Here is a 23,557-nt window from a genome sequence, read left to right as displayed (position 1 = left end):
CATTGGAAATCAAATTAGGATTCAAATGAATGCCACTGACTAGAGGCCATATTTGTTCTGTAAGAAATTTCACTCCACCTTCATCACCTGGTGGCTCCCCAGTCTGACCACACCCAGGAAATCTGTGGCCACCATTTGCATGGACAAAGAGAGCACAGGGAAGGGCCTTCCGTCTGACTGAAATAACTTGTTTACACAAACAATACAAGGAATTCAGTTTTGGTTTCTAGGAGGGGGTTTCCTCAGCCATAATCCCATACACTACCATTATTATGATGGATCAATTTCTGAGAGCCACTACCACTTCTGTAACTTGATGAAATAGTGGCTCTGTCACCTGATGACAAGTGTTTGGATAGTTAGTTGCGGTTCACTGTACTTTTAGGAAGGCGGCCTTGCTACTGTGGATTCTGTGAAAGTGTAATGAGCTGTCCTTCTCAGGTTGTGTTTAGTGGAAATGTGTGCCAGCAGTGAAAATATTTACACTTGGATCCCATCAACCAAGATCATCTTGGTTGACTTGTATAGAATGTTGCCACAACAGAACTTGTGCCGCTATTCACAGGATACAGTCGATCATGCCACGTTGTCTTCTTTGTCCACAGATCTGTGTTCAATATAAATATACACTCCCTCATACTTTCTCTACGTCACCTGCGTGCAACTTAGTCAACAGGTCACTTTGTTTTGGTTGGAAGTAGGCCATGCGGAAGTCTCTGATGCCCCCATTGTAATGGTCTTGTGCAAGCTTACAGATAAATTAAGCCTTTTTTTTTCACTTTGCTTTTGACTTTCATTGTCTTAAATTGATTTAACTTTCAGGATAAGGCCGTTTATATTTTTATTGTTAACACATCCCTAGAAAATACCAAAACCAGCTATGTGTTAGTCCGTCTTTCAGTAATATTTGGTATTTCTCTCATGTGGAGATATCTGCCCCAAGCCCATTTAGTGTTTGTTATAGAAACTATTTTCAGTTGCAAATGCACACACATCTGGTGCTGTGCTGAGTATTTACAGGAGTATTTGGAATTAAGTAAAATAAACTAGTTTCCATGGTCATTATAATTTCACCCAGTCCAAGGGCGCGGCTCATTTATTTATTTAATAGGTTTTTGACAACAATGACACAGAGCGATATGCTATATGAGGCTATGGCTACACACACAGTAGAATTACTTGATAGTGGATCCGTTTATAGAGGTTTTGTACTTTTCATAGGATTTGTTGACAAAAACACATCTAAAAAATTTTGAGAATGAAAGTGGAATCAAAATGATTTTACTCATTAAAGTCTGTTTACAGGAATTGGATATGTGAGAAAAGTGGCTCCAGACTGAGCTGCTACTGAAACTGGAGTTCTATCATGTGATCTAACCATAAGCACTGCTTCTGACTTCATTCATTTGACTTTCAGATTTGAAAATGCAGTGCTTACTACCCAGGAATGTTTGTGATCAACTTGCATATTTAGTGTTTTCTGTGAACGGAATATTTGCTCATGGAAAAATGTCCCATTGCAAGGAACCCAGGAAGTGTAGAAATCTGAAAAGCCTTTAAATAAATGTTTTAAATCCTGGCATAAGAACAGATTTGTTAACTGTTAACACTTTGGTAGAGTTTTCCTGGGATGTCAGCTCTATAGGAAATACACAGAAGTGTTTGTTGTGTTGTTCATAGTCTGACCTCATTGTTAGACATGCTTCAAAATCACACTAACTGAAATTGTTTTTAAACTTATGATTTATATCACAGCTGAGCAGTTTTGACAGAAATATTCCATATGGTGTGTAGGCATAGTGCATGCACAGCTACTGTATTATATAGCCTTGTCCTATTCCCAGTGATTGGTTGTATATAAAAATGGGGGAGATAATTATTAAAGTGACTCCGACGGTGTCTGAAATGCCCTTATTATTTCCAAAATGTGAGAAGATATTGTGATCACTAGTTCTCTTGTTTAAAGATTTAGACCTGCTGTACCTGTTTCACTTAAAACAATCCCTTTAAAACAACATTTAGGAACAAGAACAGTGGAAAGTAGTTTGGTGTTGCCAATGGCAGTTTGTTATCAACACAAAACCTAGTGACTCAGTAATATCTAATGGTACAGGTGTGCTCTGTTTTAGGCCAAGGGCCTAAACCGCACATGCTGCTTTTTCAGTTTATTGTTGCCCACTAATGTTGCAGATAGTTTGACAAAGAGAGTTTGACCAAAGACAGTTTATACAGAAAATATTTGGAAATCAATTAAGAACCTGCATAGTTTTCTTTGATTGACAGTTTGTCTGTTATCATCTGCCTGGTCCTGTTGGTTTAAACTTCATGAATGAAAAACAAATGAGCTATTCCATCTATGTTTTCACTAAACTAAGGAGAGAAGGATATTGGCATATATGCACTTTGAATGTATACAAAACAAGCTTTATGCCCAGTTTGTATGACTGCAAACATAATGTCTTCTGACATGGATTCATGATGGCACCGCAAAGGGCCGCCTCAATTATCTGCTCCCATGTGCTTTTGTTTTTGTTGTTGCCCAGATAACTTTTACTGGAGACGAGCTTCTGAACATTCAATAGCTCAGTCTGGACATCTTTTCTCCTGTTTTTACCAGTAGCGAAAACTGTTTGGACATTTTAGCCAGCCGAGCAGCAGCCCTTCTTGGGGCTTGGAGCAGATCCCTGAGGGGGAGCCGTGCAGGCACCCTGGTAACGCTATGACGGCGGACTTGCCTAACGTCACCCCGGGTATATGTCTTGCAAATCTCTGCTCTCTAGCCAACAAACTTGTCATACTGGTTCTCAACAGTCAGACTAATTCTGACTGGTCACCTTCTGTGGCTTTATGCTTTGTTGAGATGTGGCTCAGCGACTCGATCCCAGATGGGGTCATTCAGCTGCCCGGATTTCAGATCCACAAAGCAGATGATGTAAAGGAGTTAACAGGGAAGATGAGAGAAGGTGGAATCTGCTTCTACATTAAAGTTGGTGTAGGGACATCACAGTGTTATAGAGAACTTGTAATATGGACTTGGAGGCATTATTCGTTAATTGCAAATCATTCTGTTCATCCAGGGAATTTTGCTCATTTATCCTGGTTACTATTTACATTTCACCACAGGCCTGCATTAAAAATGCATTGCAGCTCCGAGCCGACCAGATAACTTGCACAGAACAGGAACATCCAGATTCCCTGCTCTTTATCTTGGGGGATTCTAACAGCACCAACCTTACTCATGAACTGCTTCTCTGAAGAGCCATCATTTGGCAGACAAACTGAATGTGTTCTGCTGCAGGTTTGAGAAGCAGAACTCCACACCCCTCAACCACCTCACCTCAGCAGCTGCCCCCCACCCCTAAAGATGATGTACGTAGCCTTTCAAAAAACAAAAGATCAGAAAAGCACCTGGCCCAGATAATGTGACTCCCTTCTGCCTGAAGACCTGTGCTGATCAGCAAGCCCCCATCTTTACACATATCTTCAACAGACCACTGGAACTGTGTGAAATCCCCTCTTGCTTCAAATACTTCACCATCATCCTGGTCCCCAAGAAACCCTCCATCAGTGGACTGAATGACTACAGCCCTGTCTCTCTGACATTTGTAGTTATGAAGTCTTTTGAGAGACATCTTGGACCCCCCTGCAGTTTGCCTAACAGGCAAACAGGACAGTGGATGATGCAGTCCACATGGCACTGCATTACATCTTGCAACACCTTGACTCTCCAAGGACCTATGGAAGGGTCCTCTTCGTGGACTTCAACTCAGCGTTCAACACCATCATCCCGGACATCTTCCACTCCAGACTCACTGTGCCTGTCCCCACCTGTCAGTGGATCACCAGCTTTCTGACAGACAGGAAGCAGCAGGTGAGGCTGGGAAATACCACATCCAGCACCCAAACTATCAGCACAGGCGCCCCCCAGTGATGTGTGCTCTCTCCACTGCAGTTCTTCCTATACGCTATTGACTGCACCTCTGGGGACACCTGTGTAAAGATCCTGAAGTTAGCAGCTGACAAAACGGTCATCGGTCTCATCCAAGACTATGATGAATCTGGGGCACAGACAGAAAGTTGAACGGCTGGTCCTGTGGTGCAGTCGCAACAACTTGGAGCTGAATACACTGAAAACAGTGGAAATGACAGTGGACATACTCAGCAGCACTGTATCAGCAGTACAGTCCTTCATGCTTGTGGGCTCCAAGATCTCCTGGGACCTGAAGTGGATGTCCAACATCAGATCTATCACCATAAAGGCACAGCAGAGGATGTACTTCCTGCGTCAGCACCGGATGTTCAACCTGCCCCAGGAGCTGCTGATGCAGTTCTACAGAGGAATCATGGAGTCTGTTCTCTGCACTTCCATCACTGTCCGGTTTGGCTGTGCAACCAAACAGGACAGGAACAGACTCCAGTCAGGACTTCAGAAAGAATCATCTGTGCCAGACTGTCCTCCATGGAGGACCTGTACACCTCATGGGTCAAAAGGAGGGCGGAGAGGATCACTGCAGACCCCTCACACCCTGGACATGCAGTCTTTGAACTCCTCCTTTCTGGACAGCGCTGCAGGTCATTGTGCACCAAAATAACAGGACACAAGGACACAACACAACGAAAATGTGTGTGTGTGTGTGTGTGTGTGGGTGTGTGTGTGTATATATATATATATATATATATATATATATATGATCATTGTACATAAAATATGTAGCTCATTTTTAACTTGTATATATGTACATATTTAGAAACAGATGGTCGTCTTGTTACTTGTTTTTCAGTTTTTTTTTTCTGTTTGGTGCACATCAGGGGACACTGAGCTGGAGTCATACTCGGCAATAACGTTTATGATTGAATGATACATCAAAGAATTGTGAGAGTTCATGACTTCTTTTTTTTATTTTTTTAATTTGCCCAAATGCGTAAAGCCTTGTCATCTTCATATATAACAATGTAATATAGTTGTAAAAGCTTTCAGTTTTAGTTTAAGTGAATAATGCACAACTCTGAAAGGTTAAAAACTCTTCAAAAGGAACATCATTAAGATGTTGGTGTACAATTCAGAAACATCAGCTAAGTTTTTCATCCAGTTTTAAGTCTAGTCAGTCTGTCCATTTGCTCTGTAAATATATTTAATAAAATAGATTGCTTACAAAGCACAACCTGTGTAAAATGTAGGGATATGCGTCTCTATCTATCTATCTCACTTTATTATTTGATTATTTTTCCTGCCTCTAAATACACTTTAAATCATGTGTGGACCTATGATTGAGCAAAGGCAAACTACCAAACTGACAAATTATACAGCCACCGTCTTTTGAAATGTCCAGAATATCAAATGCTGAAATAAACTCTTAAACCATTCCCCCCACAAATTCCTGCAGAGCATGTTTACAGTTTGTGGGTTGAAAATATATCTTGGTAGTTATGCTGCCAAACAGCAGCAGTATACTGTCCGTTAACATTTTGAGAGCGTGGCATTAGCTGTATGTATTCAGTATTGCCAGAGACTTGATTGATGCCGTAACCAAATATTTAAGAAAACCTTATTCTACGTGAAAGGACGATACAAGGGTGTTAGCAAATTTAAGCTCCTTAGAGATTAACGCCACTTAATTTATGTCTTTTAAAGGAGTTTTGTCATGTCTGAGAAAAAAAAACTTCATGATATCATTGGGTTTGAGCTTATAACACAAAACCTGTATTATAAACTGAAGGTGTGGAGATTTCAAGACATGGGTGTGTACCTGGCAAGGAGAACCTAGAAGGATTCTGATGGCTGATGGGAGATATAGGATCCAGCTTTTGGGAGTTGGAACTGATAGTGGGGATGTCATGCTACTGCTGCACTGATTTGACCATTATTGTTATAAAACAGTAATAGTCATCAAATGTGTAACATCTTATTTTCTCTCTCTACAGCGTCTTTGGCTTCTACAAAGGAATCTTGCCTCCGATTCTGGCAGAGACACCAAAGAGAGCAGTCAAGGTGAGATAAAGGATGTGCATGTTGCTTCACAAGCTCCTTGGGCTGTGAGGCAACGCTCCATCTCTGGTTTCACTGTGAACTGCTCTGCTAACGTATGAAAACACTTTCAACAGCAGTTGCCCTAACATGATACACACATGTTGATTAAACACATGATGCCATTCGTCACACCAGCCTCCTCCACCACTCCTATTTGCTCTGTTGGCATATCAAATATTGACTTACAAGCATTTAGAGCAATCCTTCCCCAGAGCCTGGTCTTTTGATATTTGTTTTAAAGGGAAGATTATCTCTTGCTTCACACTAACATGTGATGGGGAGACGGGGATGGGAGTGGGTGGAGGGGCGCCAAGGGGGCCTGATGCTTAGCTTGGAGCTATGCTGTTATGAGATGCTGGAGAGAAGGATGTGTGAACTTTGAAAATAAGTACTTACACTGAGAAGATGGGATAATTGCTCACATACGGAACAAAATGGGCTGATGGTGAGAAATGTCTAGTGTGAAGAATAAAATAAATTAAACCTCAGATTAAAACACCTCTGCTGGCATTTTGCACTTTGCCCAGATAAACAAATCAGTGGATGCGTCTCCTTGTAGGAATGTACATTAGTTGTCTTTTTCTACAGAGATTGGGCTCTAAAATTAGCGCTAAAATGCAGCTTGATTTTCATGTGCCTGTTGAGATGATACAGTGCTCAGCCAATTTTCTTTTTTCACCTGAGTGCCTTTAAGGTAACTTGTGCTTTTAATAGTCTGTCTATGTGGGCGTGCAGATGTGCAGAATATGCTGTGACTTTGACAAATCACTTATCCCAGTCTTTCCTCCACAGTTTTTCACCTTTGAGCAGTACAAGAAGTTGCTGAATTTCACCCCTTTGTCTCCTGGTGTCGTGAGTATTAAACACAGCCACCTGAATACGCTCTCACCTGAAAAATAAACACTCGCATGTATGTGCACTAGCAGGAAGAGTGTCAAAAATAACGTTTCAGCTTACCTGCCAAAGGCTGGTAAAACAAAGACAAATGCCAAGACAAATTGATTAATGGAAATGTAAACTCTCCTGTCAGCGTACAGTTTTCACTGCTGTTTCATGTATAAATACAGGTAATGCATCAGTACACTTTGAAAATGTTTTAGCCATTTGGCACATTTATCTTAGACGGTTTTGAGAGATTGTGAAAAATACTAAATTGGCATAATGGCAGGTTAAGAGACTACACTTAAAAGGATAAAAAGAAAAATCAAGCACAAATGAAACACTTCCTTAAGGACTAACACATTCCAGTGTCAGTCATATGTAGTATTATAATAAAGGTAACTAGTCCATGAACCAACTTAAATTAATACATAGTTTTAATTACTTGATCAGCTTGGCACTTGTGCCGTCATATCTCTGCCTGAACCTTCACTATTTAAGCTTAATTTAACACAAAAGAGTAGCCCAAACGTTTACAGGAGTTTGATTGGTATGGTTTTAGCAGCTTGTTAGGAGCCATTTTTATTAGAGACAATCTTTGTTTTGATTTTCTTGGATGTCAGTGTGAGAGATTATAGAGCAGTTACCACAGAAAAATTTATTTGTCTAGTTCCATCGAATTTGTACTGAGTGAAGGCCATTGTTCTTACAATATTTGTAGATGAAAGCTGGCAACACTTTTTTTTTTTTCCCCACATAGTTTTTAACATATGAAATTCATTCTGATGTGTTGCCTAAAGGCCTTTGTATGTTCATTCAGCTTAAGGTGCTCTGCAAAGACACTGTGCTGTACCTAAGTGTTTCTAAGGCGGGGAAATCCCTGACATGGTCACAAAAAATGTTATTTTTTTACAAGGTAGAGCACCATTCATTAAGTGCTGTACCAGGACAGTTGTTTTGGATATTTCCATCACATTATATTTAAAATGACAAGCAAATTTAAAGCTGGGCAGAAACTGTGCTTTTTTAAAAATATTAATCCTTTATGTTAACACAAACGGCATGTTTTTACTTGCCTTTCTGTATGGCTGGTTGCTCACACTGATCATATAAGCATGGAAGCCCTGGTTGGTTTTGTCCACTGACAGTTCCAGTAAAGCTTATTCAAACAAGATGACTGTGTACTCAGCACTGTTTAGAAAAACAGAGAGGCAGTATTACTTTGCGTAATTGTCCTATGACCAATAAGTAAGAAGAAAAACAGAAAAATATGTACCCGGAGCTGGAAGATACAGACAACATGGTCTGCCTGTTCTGTTTGCAGTTCAGTTCAGTTTTATGTCACCGCCCAGTTTTAACATTAACAACATGTAAAATACAGCTGCAGAGGTATGAAAACAAGCTCACTACAGTTCACAGCTGAACAGCAGCTATGTGGGAAATCTCGTAAAGGCCAAAGTAATGTCATACATTAATACATACGCTTTGGTAATAAACGAATTCCTCCATATATTTATTTGGTGGTTGTTAATTCCAGAAACTGGTTCCACCCCAGACCATGAATTTACAAGTGGTTTCATCCTTCTTAAACTAAGCTGGTTTCTGGTATATTGAGTCAGAGTTTTAAGCTGGAGAGATTCACATTTCTGGGGTGTGTCCGCCACACACCATCTATTCAGGTGGCAGCCAAGTGAAGGATGGCTTTTCTGTAACTTAGTTTTAGGGTAGACCCAGTGCCGCACATATTCTCGGCTTGTTTTTGCGGCCATTGGTGGAGAAATATTTACCTGTCCCATCCATCATGCTTTCTTGTCCCTCCTCCTCTTCTTCCTTCTATCTTCTCTCATCTTCTTCCTCAAGTGCCTCCGACCCCGAGTGCTTTAATCACATCAGATCATTAGACTGAGTGAATTACAGATTGGTCCTGAATGGCGCACTCTTTCTCCTGTTCAGCGTGGCACAGCTGAATGCCTTCACTGTGATTAATAAGGACACACTCAGTAATAATATAAATAAGGAATTAAAATGTGGCTGGCTGGCTGTGTAAACATCACAAGGCATGTCTGAGAGGATGGGTCCTGGGGCTCTGACAGCAGGATAAAAAGGCAGGAAGAGTAATGAGCTACAGACATGTTCTTGACATGTTCCCATTACACTCCTCTCTGAGTACACATGCACACACTTACATGCAGACATATACAATCCCATGCAAATGCATCCACTACTAATTACATGTCAGAGTTGTACACTTTATAAGTCCTGTACTTGTGACTTCTGTTGCATGAGATGTCACAATGTGAATTAGAGTGCTGTTATTATTAGACAATAATTGACTGTTCTGTTTTTTTTACTTCCTTGAATATAATTTGCTGGCATTTTAACAATGAATCTTAAACGGCTTGTTCCTTGGCTCACATTCCTTTTTCCTCCCCCCTTGTCTTGTCTGTCATCTTACATTTTGTCAAATAATAACAAACACAGGTGTCTTCTGTCTTCAAACATTTGTTAAACAGCAACAATGACAGCCATGACAGATACAAATGTCCACTTCAGACAAGACAAAGAGACTCGGGGAACAAGTTTCTGAAAGTGGAACAACTAATTAACATTGAGCTCTTGTAGCCCAGGCATGTTGGCAAGTCTTTCTCACTGTCTCTTCTGCTCTGTCTCTACCCAAATATTATCTTCACATTCTCATTCCTCAGTTGTGTCCATCTCCCCTCCAGGCGTTTTCTGTAGCAGGGCTTGGCGCAGGCCTGACTGAGGCTGTTATCGTCAACCCGTTCGAAGTGGTGAAAGTCAGTCTTCAGGCCAACAGAGACTCCTTCAAAGAGGTCGGTAGAAATAAAATACTGTCTTAATTAGTAACATGTTGGTAATGTGAACATTTCTCTTTTGTATTACCCTTTGACATATTCACTCTCTTAACACAGCAACCCTCCTCATTCGCTCAAGCCAGACTCCTCATTAATTCGGACGGTTTTGGGCTGAAGGGTTTGAATAAAGGATTAACATCGACACTGGGACGCCATGGCGTTTTCAACATGATCTACTTTGGCTTCTACTTCAATGTCAAGGATGCTATCCCTGCCAGCCCGGTAATATGTCTGTCAGAATCTGTGATCACACTCTGACCTCCTGTCCTGTTTTGGTTTTGCCTACAAATTACAACGCCAAGACAAGTGACATACACGCCACTTTAGCTTTGCTTTGTTGTTTGTAGCTTTGACTATTCTTAATTTTTGTTTCTAACCTTAAGCACTGTGATATCGATGAGTCCCAGCCATCTCGCCAGTGCGGAATAGCAAGTGTTTGACAGTATTATAATTTGGCCTGACTGCTATGGCAAGAAGGAAGCAAAATCAGAGAGGAGCTTGTAAGATCAGCCCAGCTAATACCTCGTCTTTTTGCTCTTCATAACATCCTCAAAGTCTCAGATTACACATCCGGCAGGGCCTGATGGCCCAAACAAAAGTTAATTTTGTTTAATGGAAACGGTACCATACGCCAGTTCCACATGTACAAACTGGAGCATTAAATTAACTCCAATGAACTAATTGGAAGCAGGCAGCGGTACTATTTTCAAGAGGAGGTTTACAGTTGGAGTTCGGGCTCTACTATATTTTCAACATTTTTTCCAGTGATGCATGATGTACAGACAACCAAGTGGTCATCTTCTGTGAATAATAATTATGTGGCTGGATGACTCAAATAGCTCTCTTAGATTGTGGCAGTTGCTTTTGGAAATAATCCATCAGTGTGTATGTGGAATGATCCTGTTTGTGAGAGGCTAACGACAGCCATTGTTGAGGCAGCAATGGATAAATATTGTGGCCTCCAAAAGCTTACAGACTGAGCTGATAGTGGCATCTCTCCAAAGCCCTTTTGTCAGCAACATGAGCAATGAGCTTGTAACTCAAACATGTCCATAGTCAAATTCAGCTGGCCGAGCTCAGGCTTCTCTCAGATCACCATTTGAATAGTACAGGAGAGGCAGATAGCACACTGCCATCATTCACAAGTGAACGTGTGAGGAGATGTTTGCTTAAGGCTGTTAGGAAGTGGGTTGATGGGTGTACTTAAGCTGTGGGTATGTTACCCCTTTTCCCCACATCCCACTTGAAAAAAAGATAGAAGTGGGATTAGCTGTTGATTTACCTCAGCTCTCAGGGCGTCCAGTCGCTTGAGAAAGGCCTGGACCAGAGAGGCTGCTGTCATTTGTAAAAATATCCTGGCCAATTAGCTGTCAGAGCTCTCTGAGTCTGGGCTTCTTTGGTACAGTAATACCCCTGTGCCAAGTCACAGCCCAATTACCCAAATTGTCCCCATATGCCTCCACAGTCTGCCTGCATGAACCGTGTTTATAAATCCACTGTCTTGACTCCCCAAAGAACATGTGCTTCTGCTCAGCCAATCAAAATGCTGCACCACATTCAGGAAGCACTAATCTGCCCCCCGCTACCATAAAATGATCAGGGCTTTCATGCCAGCTTTGCAATCATATGGACAAGCCCCCTCCTGCTCTCCCTCACTTTTGCTCACATGCATATACACATAATGTCCTGCTATATATTCTGTCAACTCTGTGACGCTACTTTACCTTTAGTTATGTTTTGTACCACCAGGTTCAACACCCACTGCCCATTTTATATATATTTCCAATATAATGGTGCTTTCTGAATACATGTGTGCAGCTAACAAATACAATATATTATTTTAATCTTGAATTTCATTTTCTTTACCAGGACCCTACCCTTGAGTTCCTGAGGAAGTTTACTATTGGTCTGGTGTCTGGGACCATCTCCTCCTGCGTGAACATTCCCTTCGATGTAGCCAAGAGCCGCATCCAGGGCCCGCAGCCAGTGCCAGGAGAAATCAAGTACCGCACCTGCTTCCAGACCATGGCGCTGGTGTACCGGGAGGAGGGGTAGGAACAAGGGGGATTAAGTTGAGGATCCTCAGTGCATCTGAAAATAAATAAGATACTTTGGTTTTTTAGCAACTGATAGTTGGTTATCTGCTAAACTGGCTCAGAAAAGGCAAATCTACAAGCTGCAGATACAAGCTTGATTGTGCAGTGCGAGTTTCCTACACTAACTACAAGGGAAGTGCATGAATAGCTTGATGCAAAGCTGTGATCTGATAATTGCAAGCCAAATAGTAGCATTGGATTCTGGGCAGTATTTGCCATGTGATCACAGATTTCTGCAGACTGTCAGTTGTACAGTAAATGTTAACATATTTTCAAGCCTCAGAGAATGACAACTCTAAATGGAAGCTTCAAGGAAAGATTTATGTTTTGTTAGCCATTGCCCCAGGCTTCCCACTTTCCCCCATGCAGCTCCACTAGACAAGGGCCAGCGAGATGTTTGTAGTTAGTGGACACAGGAGCCTTGGTGCCTGCAGCAGTAATGGCACTGAAGCGTTGTCGTCACAGGGGTGCGTGGAGAGTGCTCCCTAAGCCACATCTAGTCTAACACAACACAGTACCAGCTAATTAGTGGTCCCTATGGGAGATGTCGTTAAGCAGACCCTAACGAGCCGCACGGCGCTCCACGGGTCAGTCTAATCAGACAGAGGGCCAGGGAGGAAGTGGGTCGAGCCTTATTAACGCCATCAGGGGCGGGGGCAGGGAGCGAGACAGGGAGCACGAGGCGGAGGCAAGCAGCTGCTGATCACCTTGAATGCATTAAGGGGCAGGTACTCATCAGTGCTGGCCTTCAACTATGTACCTGACTCTGATGAGAGACAAGCAGACAGACAGGCAAGAACTTACTCATACCAGCCGATACACACATACTATAGGAACGTATGGGTCTTTTGATTTCAGTACTATACCGCATAGAAATACTCTAACGGGTACAGTAAGTCATGCACAAGCATTAAATAAATGCTTATTGATGAAGCCTGTCAGAATAATGTTTTATAGTTAACATGTACAGTAACTGTTAATGTGTACATCATTTTAATGTTGCAGTCATTAAAGATGGAGCTAATTTTGATTTATATAATGCTGTGTAGCTTGTGAATTCCCCCCCCCAATGCAGTTGTATCTCATCTTAATATATGGCAATACTTAATTATTAACTTGTTTATTATACTGTCTTTTACTAATATGAACCTGCAAAGCAACAAATAAGGGAAGTTATGAAATAAATGTATCCGAGTAAAAATTCCAGTGTTTGTTTCTGAATTGTGTTGGCGTTGAAGTATCAAGTAGCAGAAAATAGAAATACTGAAGTACCTAAAAATTCTATATAAAATACATTTTATTTGAGTAAATGCATATATTTACTAATTTCCTTTGCACAACTGTATGCATGCATACATATGTCCAGTACACAATTTGAAAATCTTCCACAATTAGCATATTCTGGGTTTGTAACTATGGTGTTTGTACCTGCACAACATTAATGTCCTGTTTCTTTTATTCTAGGTATTTGGCACTGTACAAGGGGCTAGTTCCCAAGATAATGAGGCTTGGACCAGGTAAGATTGGTAACCACTATACATGTGTATGCTTGTTTGCCTGTGAACGTTCGAATGATTAATCGAGATAAAGCTTCCTAAAGCACATTACAACTTTGCTTGAGTATTTCCAGTGAAATGAAGCAAAGATTTTCATGTTTACATTGTGTTTTTTTTCCCTGATTTATCTGTAATGTTTGAAAGAAATACTGTGAGCTAGTGACACTGCCTGACCCTGTTGCAGACGGAGGCTACAAGCTGTTGATGGATATCTATAATATGTACCTGTGTGTTCTATAGAGATCGTACGTGTTGGGGCAACAGAGCCACTTTTTGCACTCTGCGTTTTAGGTCACATGACACTAACCGTGAGCTTCTATTGGTTGAGTAGATTGTATTCCTTATTCACTACCATGGGATTATGGGTTTGTTCACTGTGGCTCTCTTTTATGTTCTATTACAGGTGGGGCAGTGATGCTGCTGGTCTATGAGTATGTGTCTGGATGGCTACAGAGGAATTGGTAATGAGAATTATGCCTCAGTGCTGATATTGTTAGCTAATTCTAGACCAAATAGTTTTTAGTTAGTTTGTTTACCTTTCATACTGATGTACTGATTTGCAAAATACAATTCACCATTTTGAAATATCTTAGCAGCTTTCTATGAAACAACCTCTAAAAGCCCACAACTTCATCCAAGGCAATTTCTCAGGAGTTAAAAACAGCTATGATATTTGAATATTGCCAAAATGCATTTATGATATAAAAGGGGTTTTTGAAAGCCCCTAACCCTGTTCTTCAGTCAGCAGAGTCCTCCATGAACACAGACTTTTCCAAACTGTTTTGTTATCTCATGTTATAGTTCATGCTTTTTTTTCTGTGCTCTTCTGACTGGTTTGAAGTTGGGCGGTGCCCAGTTGGGAGGAAAGTTGTATTCTAATATGAACCACTAAGAGTTGGGCAATATTTGATCAGAATCTGATGACAGTTCAGGGGTTGTTTACTCCTGCTGGTATCACTGTGTCTATCACATACACTGTCTTGATAGAGCAGATTATATGTGTTTGAGAATTACTCATAAGGATTATTAATAATGCTTCATTACTTTAATTCAGATTTCTGCTTATTTAGTCAAATAATTTTATAGAGAAATATTTAAACCAAATTTTCAGGACTTTAATGTCACAGACTGTCAAAGTAAAAAAACCTTGACCTTATACTACATATATTATATTATTATTGTATTGCTGTGCAGTTAGTATGACGAAACTTGAAAATGTACTGAGTGCAGACTTCTCTCAGTTCCTGCTCGACTCAAATATCCATCCATCCATTTTCCTCCGCTTATCCGGGACCGGGTCGTGGGGGCAGCAGTTTTAAGCAAAGATGCCCAGACTTCCCTCTCTCCAGACACTTCCTCCAGCTCCTCCGGGGGAATGCTGAGGCGTTCCCAGGCCAGCTGAGAGACATAGTCCCTCCAGCGTGTCCTGGGTCTTCCTCGGGGCCTCCTCCCGGTGGGACATGGCCGGAACACCTCAAATATAACTTGTCTCTTAATGTAATGTGTCTGTGTAGGAACAGGAGTCAGCACCAGTACATCCAGCCTCTATAGCTATGCACATGCACACATGTACTGAGCCTTAATGTACTCAGACAAACCAAACAGTTGATATAGTGCCTAATAAATTTTAATGATGTGTATAAGAATTTTTTATTCACCACTGTTTTTGAGGCCTATTGTTGAGTCTTTTTGTCATGACTCACATTTTTATGTACCTCAGTTAAATTGGGTTAGTACGAAATTTTTATTTTTCAGAATTGTATTGATAAGAATTTGTGTTGATTTGTATTTTTAAATCTCGTTTTAAAATATTAGCAATTGAGGAAGGTTTCTTGCCATATACAGGTAACAAAGAAAAAGAAATAAACTCCTCACTTGTAAAATCTGTAACCATAAGTTTGTTTTGCTGTATCTTTGTGTTCTCAGTGAGTATGTCAGCTTGGCATTGATGTGAGCATATCAGCTTTCCTCAATTAAGCTTCTTCACCGTGCTCCTTGTCTTTTCCCCCATTAGAGCACTTTGTTGTTTGAGAACCTGTCAGCCGTGGATACCGTATTAGCCAAGTGTCATTCTTTTCTCTCTCTCTGTGGCGGGGAGTTGATGCCTGAGCATAGCTTGAGTGCAAGCTAAAACAACATGCTCGAGAAATTCAAATGTGATTGCAGGTCTGGAGGAGGTTACCACGCAGATTCTGTGCTGCCAGTCGATCTCTTACACATGAATGCAAACATACACACACCTCTTGCACAGCGTTAGGGGTAGTGGCTGCTCTCTGTGAGACTCCTCTTAACCTCATCTGGTCGCCGCTTATACTGATCCACGTTGGCATTTAACAGCCATCGGTAATGTGGGAGTTTCTCTCTACCAGAATGGAGCAGCTTCTGGTTTTGTGCCCAGGGGTCTGTGGTGATGGACTTAAAAACTGTGGCTTGCAGACCGATGGAATTGTAAGCGCTTAACCTGTCCTTTCTGTAATGCGTTTGTATGTTTGGTTCGGACTTGACAGCTTATAACGTGTGCCGCTGGTAGCGAAGCAAGAGAGTTACCCTTCACCTGGATTTCCTGCACCATGCTGATCATAAATCTGGAGTAGAAAAGTCCCCTTCTCCTCATTTTCCTCACACCTTTGCCATTATGACCCTCATCATAACATAATATTTCAATCGAGCGGTTCCACTCTGCGAGGTGGTACCTGTTTTTCACAGTGCAGATGTGGCTAATGACTAATATGTATTAAGATGTTCAGGATCGACACAGTAAAAAAAAAAAAAAAAGCAGTGATTCATTTCAGGTTGCTTAAACAGTGGATCCGTTTGCATGCATACAAAAGACATCCCGATGTGTTGTGATTTTCCAAATTGCCCAAACCCCCCCCCCCCCAAAAAAAAGAGGTTCTACTCACCTGTCTGCTCAGTGTTGCTGTTTTAAGGCATTAAGAAAACATTCTGGCTGTTGTCAGCTCCTTTTAAAAATGTTCATTGAGCAGAAACACACATGAAGTCCTGTGTTTACCCAGCGTTACATACTCTGCTCTGTGTTACTCTGCAAATGGCTGTCTTGGTTCTGATTGCATGTGGAGAAGTAAAGATAACCATATGACACTGAAGTCAGACTCAACATAATTAATTACAAACACGTGTCTACCCCTATTTTTAAAACTACACTTTTTAGACCTTGCTTCTGTAAAGCTGACCAACGTTACACTACAAGAGCAAAGATTATTAGACTTCGGAGAAGCTATTCCTACTGTCTAGAGCTCACTCTGTTCTTATTTTATAAATACTGCTGTCAGTTAACACAACCGCATTTTAATTTTGTTGTATGAGTCAGAGGAGGCTAACAAAGCTGCACTCAGTTCATGTAGCTTAGTTGAAAGAAAACATTGTTTGGTCTTGTTGTATATAAGCTGAGGTTTTTTTTTAAAAAAAAAAGCAGAGAATGACTTTTTCATGCCACTCAGATTTGCTGTACATGATGGATGGTGCAGGGTAAAGGGGGTGCCGTGAGGGAGCGAGTGTGTGATCATCACGTCCCTGTGATGTGGTTCACATACAGCCAAAGATCCCTGAGCAACGGTCCGTGACCACTGGATGCTGGGAAGAGTGCTTTCCAAGTCAAATCAGCTCCTGCATAAGGAGGACTGTTGACACTGTCACATGGACGGACTGTTTATGCTGTAACACAGGAGGAATGGCAACATGGGTCCATACCTAAAGCCACCACCTCCTGAATCCTCAGCAGCAGGTAGTTCTATGTAAAAGAGCAGTTGACCATTTTTATAAACTTATCAGTCACCAACTGTGTGTTCACACTGGAGACCAGTTTGTGTTATTCTCTGGTTTCCACTGCAGGGCTAGACAGGACTTGCCAGACTCACTCATAATTTATTACACACACACACACACACACACACACACACCAAAAAAAGAAACCTTTTATAAATCACTTTTGCATAAATTTGCTAATGTGTTATTAGTTGGCCTGTGTGCTTTTCTCTTGTAATGAACACAGTGAGTTGGCCCTGATGAGCTCTGTTTGGGCCTTTTGTGGCTGCTGAAGGTTGGCGTTCGGGTGACGTGTCTGACGACCCTGCAGGTCTCTGAGCCTGTATGTGGCTCTCTGGATGTGCATGGACTCCACCTGACCCAGATGTTTGGGAGTCATTGGCACACTCACCTCAGCTTTTAATGCAGCAGTGATGTTCTGATTTACTGTTTTCCACTTGTCTAAATCCAAATTGAAAATTACTTTTCATACAAAACTTACCCGGAAAAATTTGTGCAAATTATAATGCATGACAGATGACCTTCACTCTTATTTATGACGCATAGTAGGGAATTCAAATACGTGGCACTACCATTGTGAAATTTACTGAAGGCAGTAAATATCAATATTTTTAGTTGGCAGGTTGTTTTTGTTTTTATTTTAGCTCAAAAAATTGTTTAAATATCAGCTGTTCAAGAGAATAAACAGTGGTATTAGGAAATGTCTATTTTGGTAATATTACAGCATTTAAAACGTACCACTTTGTGCTCAACAGAAAATGTATTTTTGGCTGAATTTAATTGAAAAAATAAGCATAATTTTGTAGGACTAAATTCTGAATGAAATGTATAACTGAATTTATTATTCCCTTGTGACTCAGGTATGTTTTTATGAATATAGAAGAGCCTATATTATACTGTTGTGAGAGGACGTTTACCTGCACTGTGCTATTTTAATGGCCAAAAGATTTTATTAGAATCGTTTTATGTGGTGAAAGTGTGAGTGCTCAAAGCATATATAGATCAACTTTCCTAGTGAGCTGTGACACGTGGTAACAGAAAGTACAGGCGATTTATGCTTTTTGTTTTTTTATGAAAAGCAGTTTCCTGCTTATGTAAAACAGGGCAGTTGGCTGCAATGCCCAGAATGTAACATAGCTACGCTGCCAGAAAGACAGAGAGTGGAAAGATAAATATTTTTTAGCTGCAGTAAACTTCGTCTGTTCTCATAATAAAAAGTTTTGAGGAATCCCCGCAAACAATTGGAAAACTCCATGAAGACCAAAAACAGCCAAACAGTTTAATAAGATACATTCAATTTCATTGTGCAACATTTGTCAATTGTTAATTCTCTAGAACATAAGACCAATGCCAATTTTGTCTAAACATGCTTGGAGATTCCCATGCTGTCTGTAAGGCTAATTGCACTTCATTTAACGTACCTTAATCTAATAAATAAACTTCTCTCTGGAGCTCTTCCATATGCTACATTTAAGGAGAAGTGAGAAAACAATGCACCAGATAGTTACTTTTATCAAAACATAATAAAAAGCATACAAACATAAAACATAAGCCATTAATAAGCACCCTGAAAACACTAATGCAAAGTTTTTTTCCCCTCTTCGCTGATTGCCTATTCATGAATTTATACATTACCCCATTTTGCCCAAAGACATTTGCAGAAGTGTGCAGTAAAGAATCTGGGAGGAACCGTGTTGATGGAGGGAGTAGCAGTCATTCATCAGTCCTTCAGTACACCTGTCCTGCACGTTCTTTCAGACAAGTTTGTAGTAAAAATTGACATACTGTTTATTCCTTGTATGTCTTTAGTCGGTGTGTAGGTGGAAGGAGGAGGGAGGGTCACGTACAGAACAGCACAAATGTGGGTCCTGGGGCTGAGTTTTTCATAGAAAGGAGGCAGTGGGAATGAAGTGAAGCCACAGGGGGACAGACTTGTTGTCTCCTGTCCCTCGCCATTTCTCACCTACTCCCCCCGACCTTCCCCCTCGTTCTCCTATTAGCCGGCAGAGCTGACTTCACAGCACCGAGGCGGTGACCGGGTGGATGGCGTCACGGTTGGCTGTCATGCCCCTGAAAGCCAGAGGGGTGGCGATGTCACAGCTGTGGGGAGATAGAGCACTGCCACTGGCTGGCTGCCACGTGGGTCCGGTCACATAGGCCGACGTGGTGGCGCTGTACCCCATGTAGGGTGACACTTGGGTGGGAGGGTGGTAGGGTGGGATGCTGGGTGCTGTGACATAGCTGTTCACTGTGGGCAATCCATTCGGCGTCTGAGAACAAAAGAGGCAATAATAAAAGGTGAAGATTTAAGGTCACTGATAATTTGGCTTCCTTCTGGGTGAAGAAATCATGGTCAGTGATTTTCATTATTTAGTTTTCCTCAGCACTGAAAAAGAGAATCAGCCACAGAAATTTCCTCGAATGTAAACGGTTGTTGTAGTGACCCTGATCCACATAACCACACACAAGGAGCTGAGTAGGAATGGAAAAAGCTGAGGCAAGCTGTAGGAGAAAGTGAAAGGAAAAGTGATGTTGAATTATAAACAGGAAAGACTTGAGTTCTACATCACAGCCACCACAAAAAAAACCCATTTCCCAATTTTGTTGAAAGGATTAATGATCAATTATTCACTCTCATGCTCCTGGAACATATTAAACATATATTAAAAAAAAAACAACATATATGCATGATTGCTTGTCTGTATATCTCACTTATTTTCTACCCCAAAGTGGACATTTCTCTGGCAGCGTCCATATATATGGCGGCGGACGGTGGGAGACATGCTGGTTGGGGGTGCCACAAAACAGATGTCACGGGAGATTGAGAGTGAAAGGCCAGGGAGAGGGGAAATATGATAGAAAATGAGGCAAACATAGTGTTCGAAGCATGAATGGGCTTTGCTTCTCTGGCACAGCGACAGGACTTAACTTGAGGAATTCACCAAAGCATTTCAACAGGGAGGCGGAATTTCTGTTCTTGGGTGGTCTGTGACTACTGAGAATTATTTCACCAATCAGGATCTTTTCTGGTCCTTTGACTTATTTTCTTAAATGTGCTCAACTGGCAGTCAGACTATTTTTCTAAAAATATACTTTATACTGACATTTGTGGTGATTGTAAAACAAATGTAAAAACTGGGTTTGTCTGTGTGTGTGTGTGAGTGTGTGTGCGCACATGCTTGTGGGTGCCTGTGTTTGTGTCTTTTGGCTAAATAATTTTGCAGATAAACTCATATAGTGCTACAGAGGAGAAGTACAGTATGGAACACATGCAGCCACAGTTCATACACCCTTACAGTTTGTACATATATGAATAAGCATATTGTACATGCAGGCTACAGTACATTTCTACTGTATATACAAAATAACAGTAAGCACTTCTCAGTATAATTCAGTCCACTACTACAAGAACACCACCAACTACCACCTCACAAACCACAGACTTATATGAACACCTGTCTAAGACAAAGTCAACAAAATGTAAAAGGTTTACAAAGGGTGTATTTATGGCGGTGCTCTGGTGTCCGATTGCATCGTTTGTTTAGGTGTACCTGTTATTTTGTCCACCCCTCCTCCACCACCCATTATCTAAGTGAATATATACTTGTACACACTTACTATACTATATGAAAACTTTGGAATCTAGGGATGTGGTTTGTTTAATGTGTAAATGGTTTAAAAAGTATAGCTTGTACTAACTAAATAATAGCGTTTGTCTTGTATTCAAATGGTCTAAATGCGTCATATATTTTACAGTAGCCTAATAATAGATTAGTTTAGGCTCGTTACATGTGAATAATAGGCCGTCTGCCTTGGTGTTTTGACCCCTTTTTGAATTAGTTATTACACATAGCTAAACCAGAATGTCAGTGAATAAAAAAGGCACCGACTCCTTAGGAAACAACTCCAACGGAGTCGCCTCGTCACGGTTTGTTTCATAGAACTCATTAAAACGTCTATATATTTTTAAACGCCGACGTCCGAGCTTGTGATTTAACCTTAAACCTATTTTTATGATGTTTTTCCATCTTCTTTTTCCAGAGAAAACCCCGAGTCCCATGGGTGCATCTGCCCTCTGCGCAGCGCCTATAGGCCGCACTAACCTCAGCCTTTTAGTCTTATAGAGGAATAAGTGGATGTGATTTAGGCCTGCTCATGTGTGACAGAAATAAAAAAGACCTTGGAGGTTTTCAGTGTCCAGTTTAAAATTAGGAACTGATTAGAATTAAGCCTAGCTGTAATAAAAGTAGCATCTTGTTTTGCAGTTTCAAAATGAAACTTGGAAACGGGGCTGATATTTTAACGCGATCATTGCATGACCTTTCTGTCTTTTCCTACATCTGTCTGCCTCACAAACACAAACTCCACATCTCTTTAACATTGGATCTCAGCAGCTTGCAGTAGCTGACTGTATTAAAGCTGTGACAAAGCATAATTAGTTCTTCGAGTCATTTGGTGGAGCAGTACTTTCTCCATCATTTTGTTTTGTTTTTCGTGCTTTAAACTAACGCACACACACACACACGGTTGTTATTGTCTGCATTTAACGGCCCCCTTCGGTTTGTGTGTAGCTGCCAACTCCTCAGTTAGTGTGTCCACTTGGCGCTTCCTAATCTCACAGCATCGGCCCCGGTTTTGTGTAATGAGCATTAAAATTCGGCCGCGATAAACTGGCAAAATAATGCCCCATAAAATAATTTGTTCGCCCACCAAAATAAGAGAGGAAAGCACGCACGCATGAGCGTACACATCCTGGCATCATTTGGTACCTGTAGATAAACAAAAATAAAACCCCATGAAGAGAGTTTCCTGTCCAAAACTAAGTTTATGTAAAGTAGCCTAGAGAAAAATGAATAAAAATCTGAATTGGTTTTGGGACTTAACTTCATTTATAAGAATCGGGTGTTTTGATCGTTTAAAATTAAAATACGGTACAATAATGGCAGAACATGGCCTTTTTTGGATGAGGCGTGCAAAACATCTCTAAATAGGCCTGCGTGACAGAAACAGCTGATAAACTACTGTTATTTTTTTTCATAATAAACCTAAAGAATGTTTATGCAGTGGTCAGATGTTTCTCCTTTGCAGTTCAATGTTCAGTCTCAGACTCTGCTTGGACTTCAGCTGCAAGCAGCCTATTAAAAATAAAACTCTACCAAGAAACTGACAACAGGTTCGTTTGCTGACTCTTTTATGGGCCCAGTCAGTTTATGAGTTAGACTACAATTAATTTAAAAAAAATCCAGAAAGCTTAAAAAATAAAAACCACATTCAAAACTCTTTAACCTACTAATTACTTATAATACGCCCCGTAATGATTGGACAAAGCACTGGCCACGCTGCAGAACCTGCAGGAAGTGCACATTACAAAGGCTAAAATAATACGATATAATTATTTTATGCACCCATTACCAGCTAGCCAACAGAAGGAGCGCATTAATGCTGTGAAAGGGGAAATTTCCAGGCCACATAATTATTCAAATAATATTAAAATATATATATATATACTCAAGAGTGCAATTAGATGAGTAGTCTGACTGCCAGATGTCTGGATGGACTGTTTTTACTTTTGTTGCATTCGAGGTTACAGAAATGAGGTGTCCATTTTTTTTTTACCTGTGTGTATTTTGCTTCAGGTTCTAAATGCGGTTTATCCATGCCATTGACTAGTGGAGAACTTGCTGGTGGGAAATTAGTCCTGTTTATAGCGCTCCATTCTTCTAGTTTGGCGGTGGGAAAGGATGGACTGTCACTAACTGGGGGCAAAAGAGAGAGAAGAGAGGAAAGTCAGAGAGGAGTTCTGAGGATTAGGGGGGGAAATGACCCGCACAGGCCGCAGCTTCTCATGCAGACACCAGGCCCAGGATAGCCAGGCTGCATGAGACAGAATCAACCCTGACGATTCGCACTGCACAGTTGTTACTTTACGCACACAGGCCTTATATCTCTGTGGGCTTTCGTGTGCGTAAAGATTTTATGAAGCGTTACTGTTCATCAGTTAAAATATCAGTTTAGCATCCTGTTACACATCTGATGTTGTCTTGACAATTTTCTCAAATTGTCTGCAAGTGAGATACCTAATTAAAGCACAAGTCAGAGGTATTTTCGCTTGTTTTAGTAATCTTCTTAAACTTAATCAGGCCTCACGTTTTTCTGTTAAGAGTTCTCCACATGAATACTGAGGAAAAATTCAATGAACTGTCCCATTGTATCACTGGCCTTAAATGGTTTTTCTCCTCCTGAAGATTGAGGCCCCACTTAATTTAGAAAGAGGAAAGAAACACTCTAGTAGGTCAGGGATATTTTAGCCCACCAAAAGGTCTTCCTGTTGGGGGG

At 40.9% G+C, this 23,557-nt stretch overlaps 2 protein-coding genes across 9 annotated transcripts in view; one reads left to right on the top strand and one right to left on the bottom strand.

The window, feature by feature from the left end:
* slc25a21 (solute carrier family 25 member 21) overlaps positions 1–23,557 on the top strand; it is a 129,261-nt gene that overhangs the window by 66,072 nt on the left and 39,632 nt on the right. For 4 of the 8 annotated variants that reach the window (XM_020608008.1, XM_020608007.1, XM_020608011.1 and 1 more), the window contains exons 5-11: positions 5,923–5,989; positions 6,821–6,880; positions 9,634–9,741; positions 9,841–10,005; positions 11,653–11,834; positions 13,344–13,396; positions 13,839–13,896. In XM_020608008.1, coding sequence (XP_020463664.1) covers positions 5,923–5,989; positions 6,821–6,880; positions 9,634–9,741; positions 9,841–10,005; positions 11,653–11,834; positions 13,344–13,396; positions 13,839–13,896 — 693 coding nt within the window. Of the gene's footprint in view, positions 1–5,922; positions 5,990–6,820; positions 6,881–9,633; positions 9,742–9,840; positions 10,006–11,652; positions 11,835–13,343; positions 13,397–13,838; positions 14,761–23,557 lie in introns of those variants that run through there. The other 4 variants (XM_020608006.1, XM_020608013.1, XM_020608014.1 and 1 more) reach the window with 1 other exon arrangement.
* Positions 18,822–23,557, bottom strand: part of pax9 (paired box 9) — a 7,351-nt gene continuing 2,615 nt past the window's right edge. The window contains exons 3-4 of the mRNA XM_020608005.1: positions 22,838–22,977; positions 18,822–19,491 (exon numbers count right to left, since the gene is read on the bottom strand). Of these exons, the coding sequence (XP_020463661.1) occupies positions 19,237–19,491; positions 22,838–22,977 (395 nt within the window). The 3' untranslated portion in view covers positions 18,822–19,236. The remainder of the gene's footprint in view (positions 19,492–22,837; positions 22,978–23,557) is intronic.

The sequence above is a fragment of the Monopterus albus genome, unplaced genomic scaffold (assembly GCF_001952655.1).
Source record: "Monopterus albus unplaced genomic scaffold, M_albus_1.0 scaffold90.1, whole genome shotgun sequence".
Taxonomy (NCBI): domain Eukaryota; kingdom Metazoa; phylum Chordata; class Actinopteri; order Synbranchiformes; family Synbranchidae; genus Monopterus; species Monopterus albus.
Note: the sequence above shows the minus strand (reverse complement) of the source record. Positions and strands in the feature narration are given on the sequence as shown.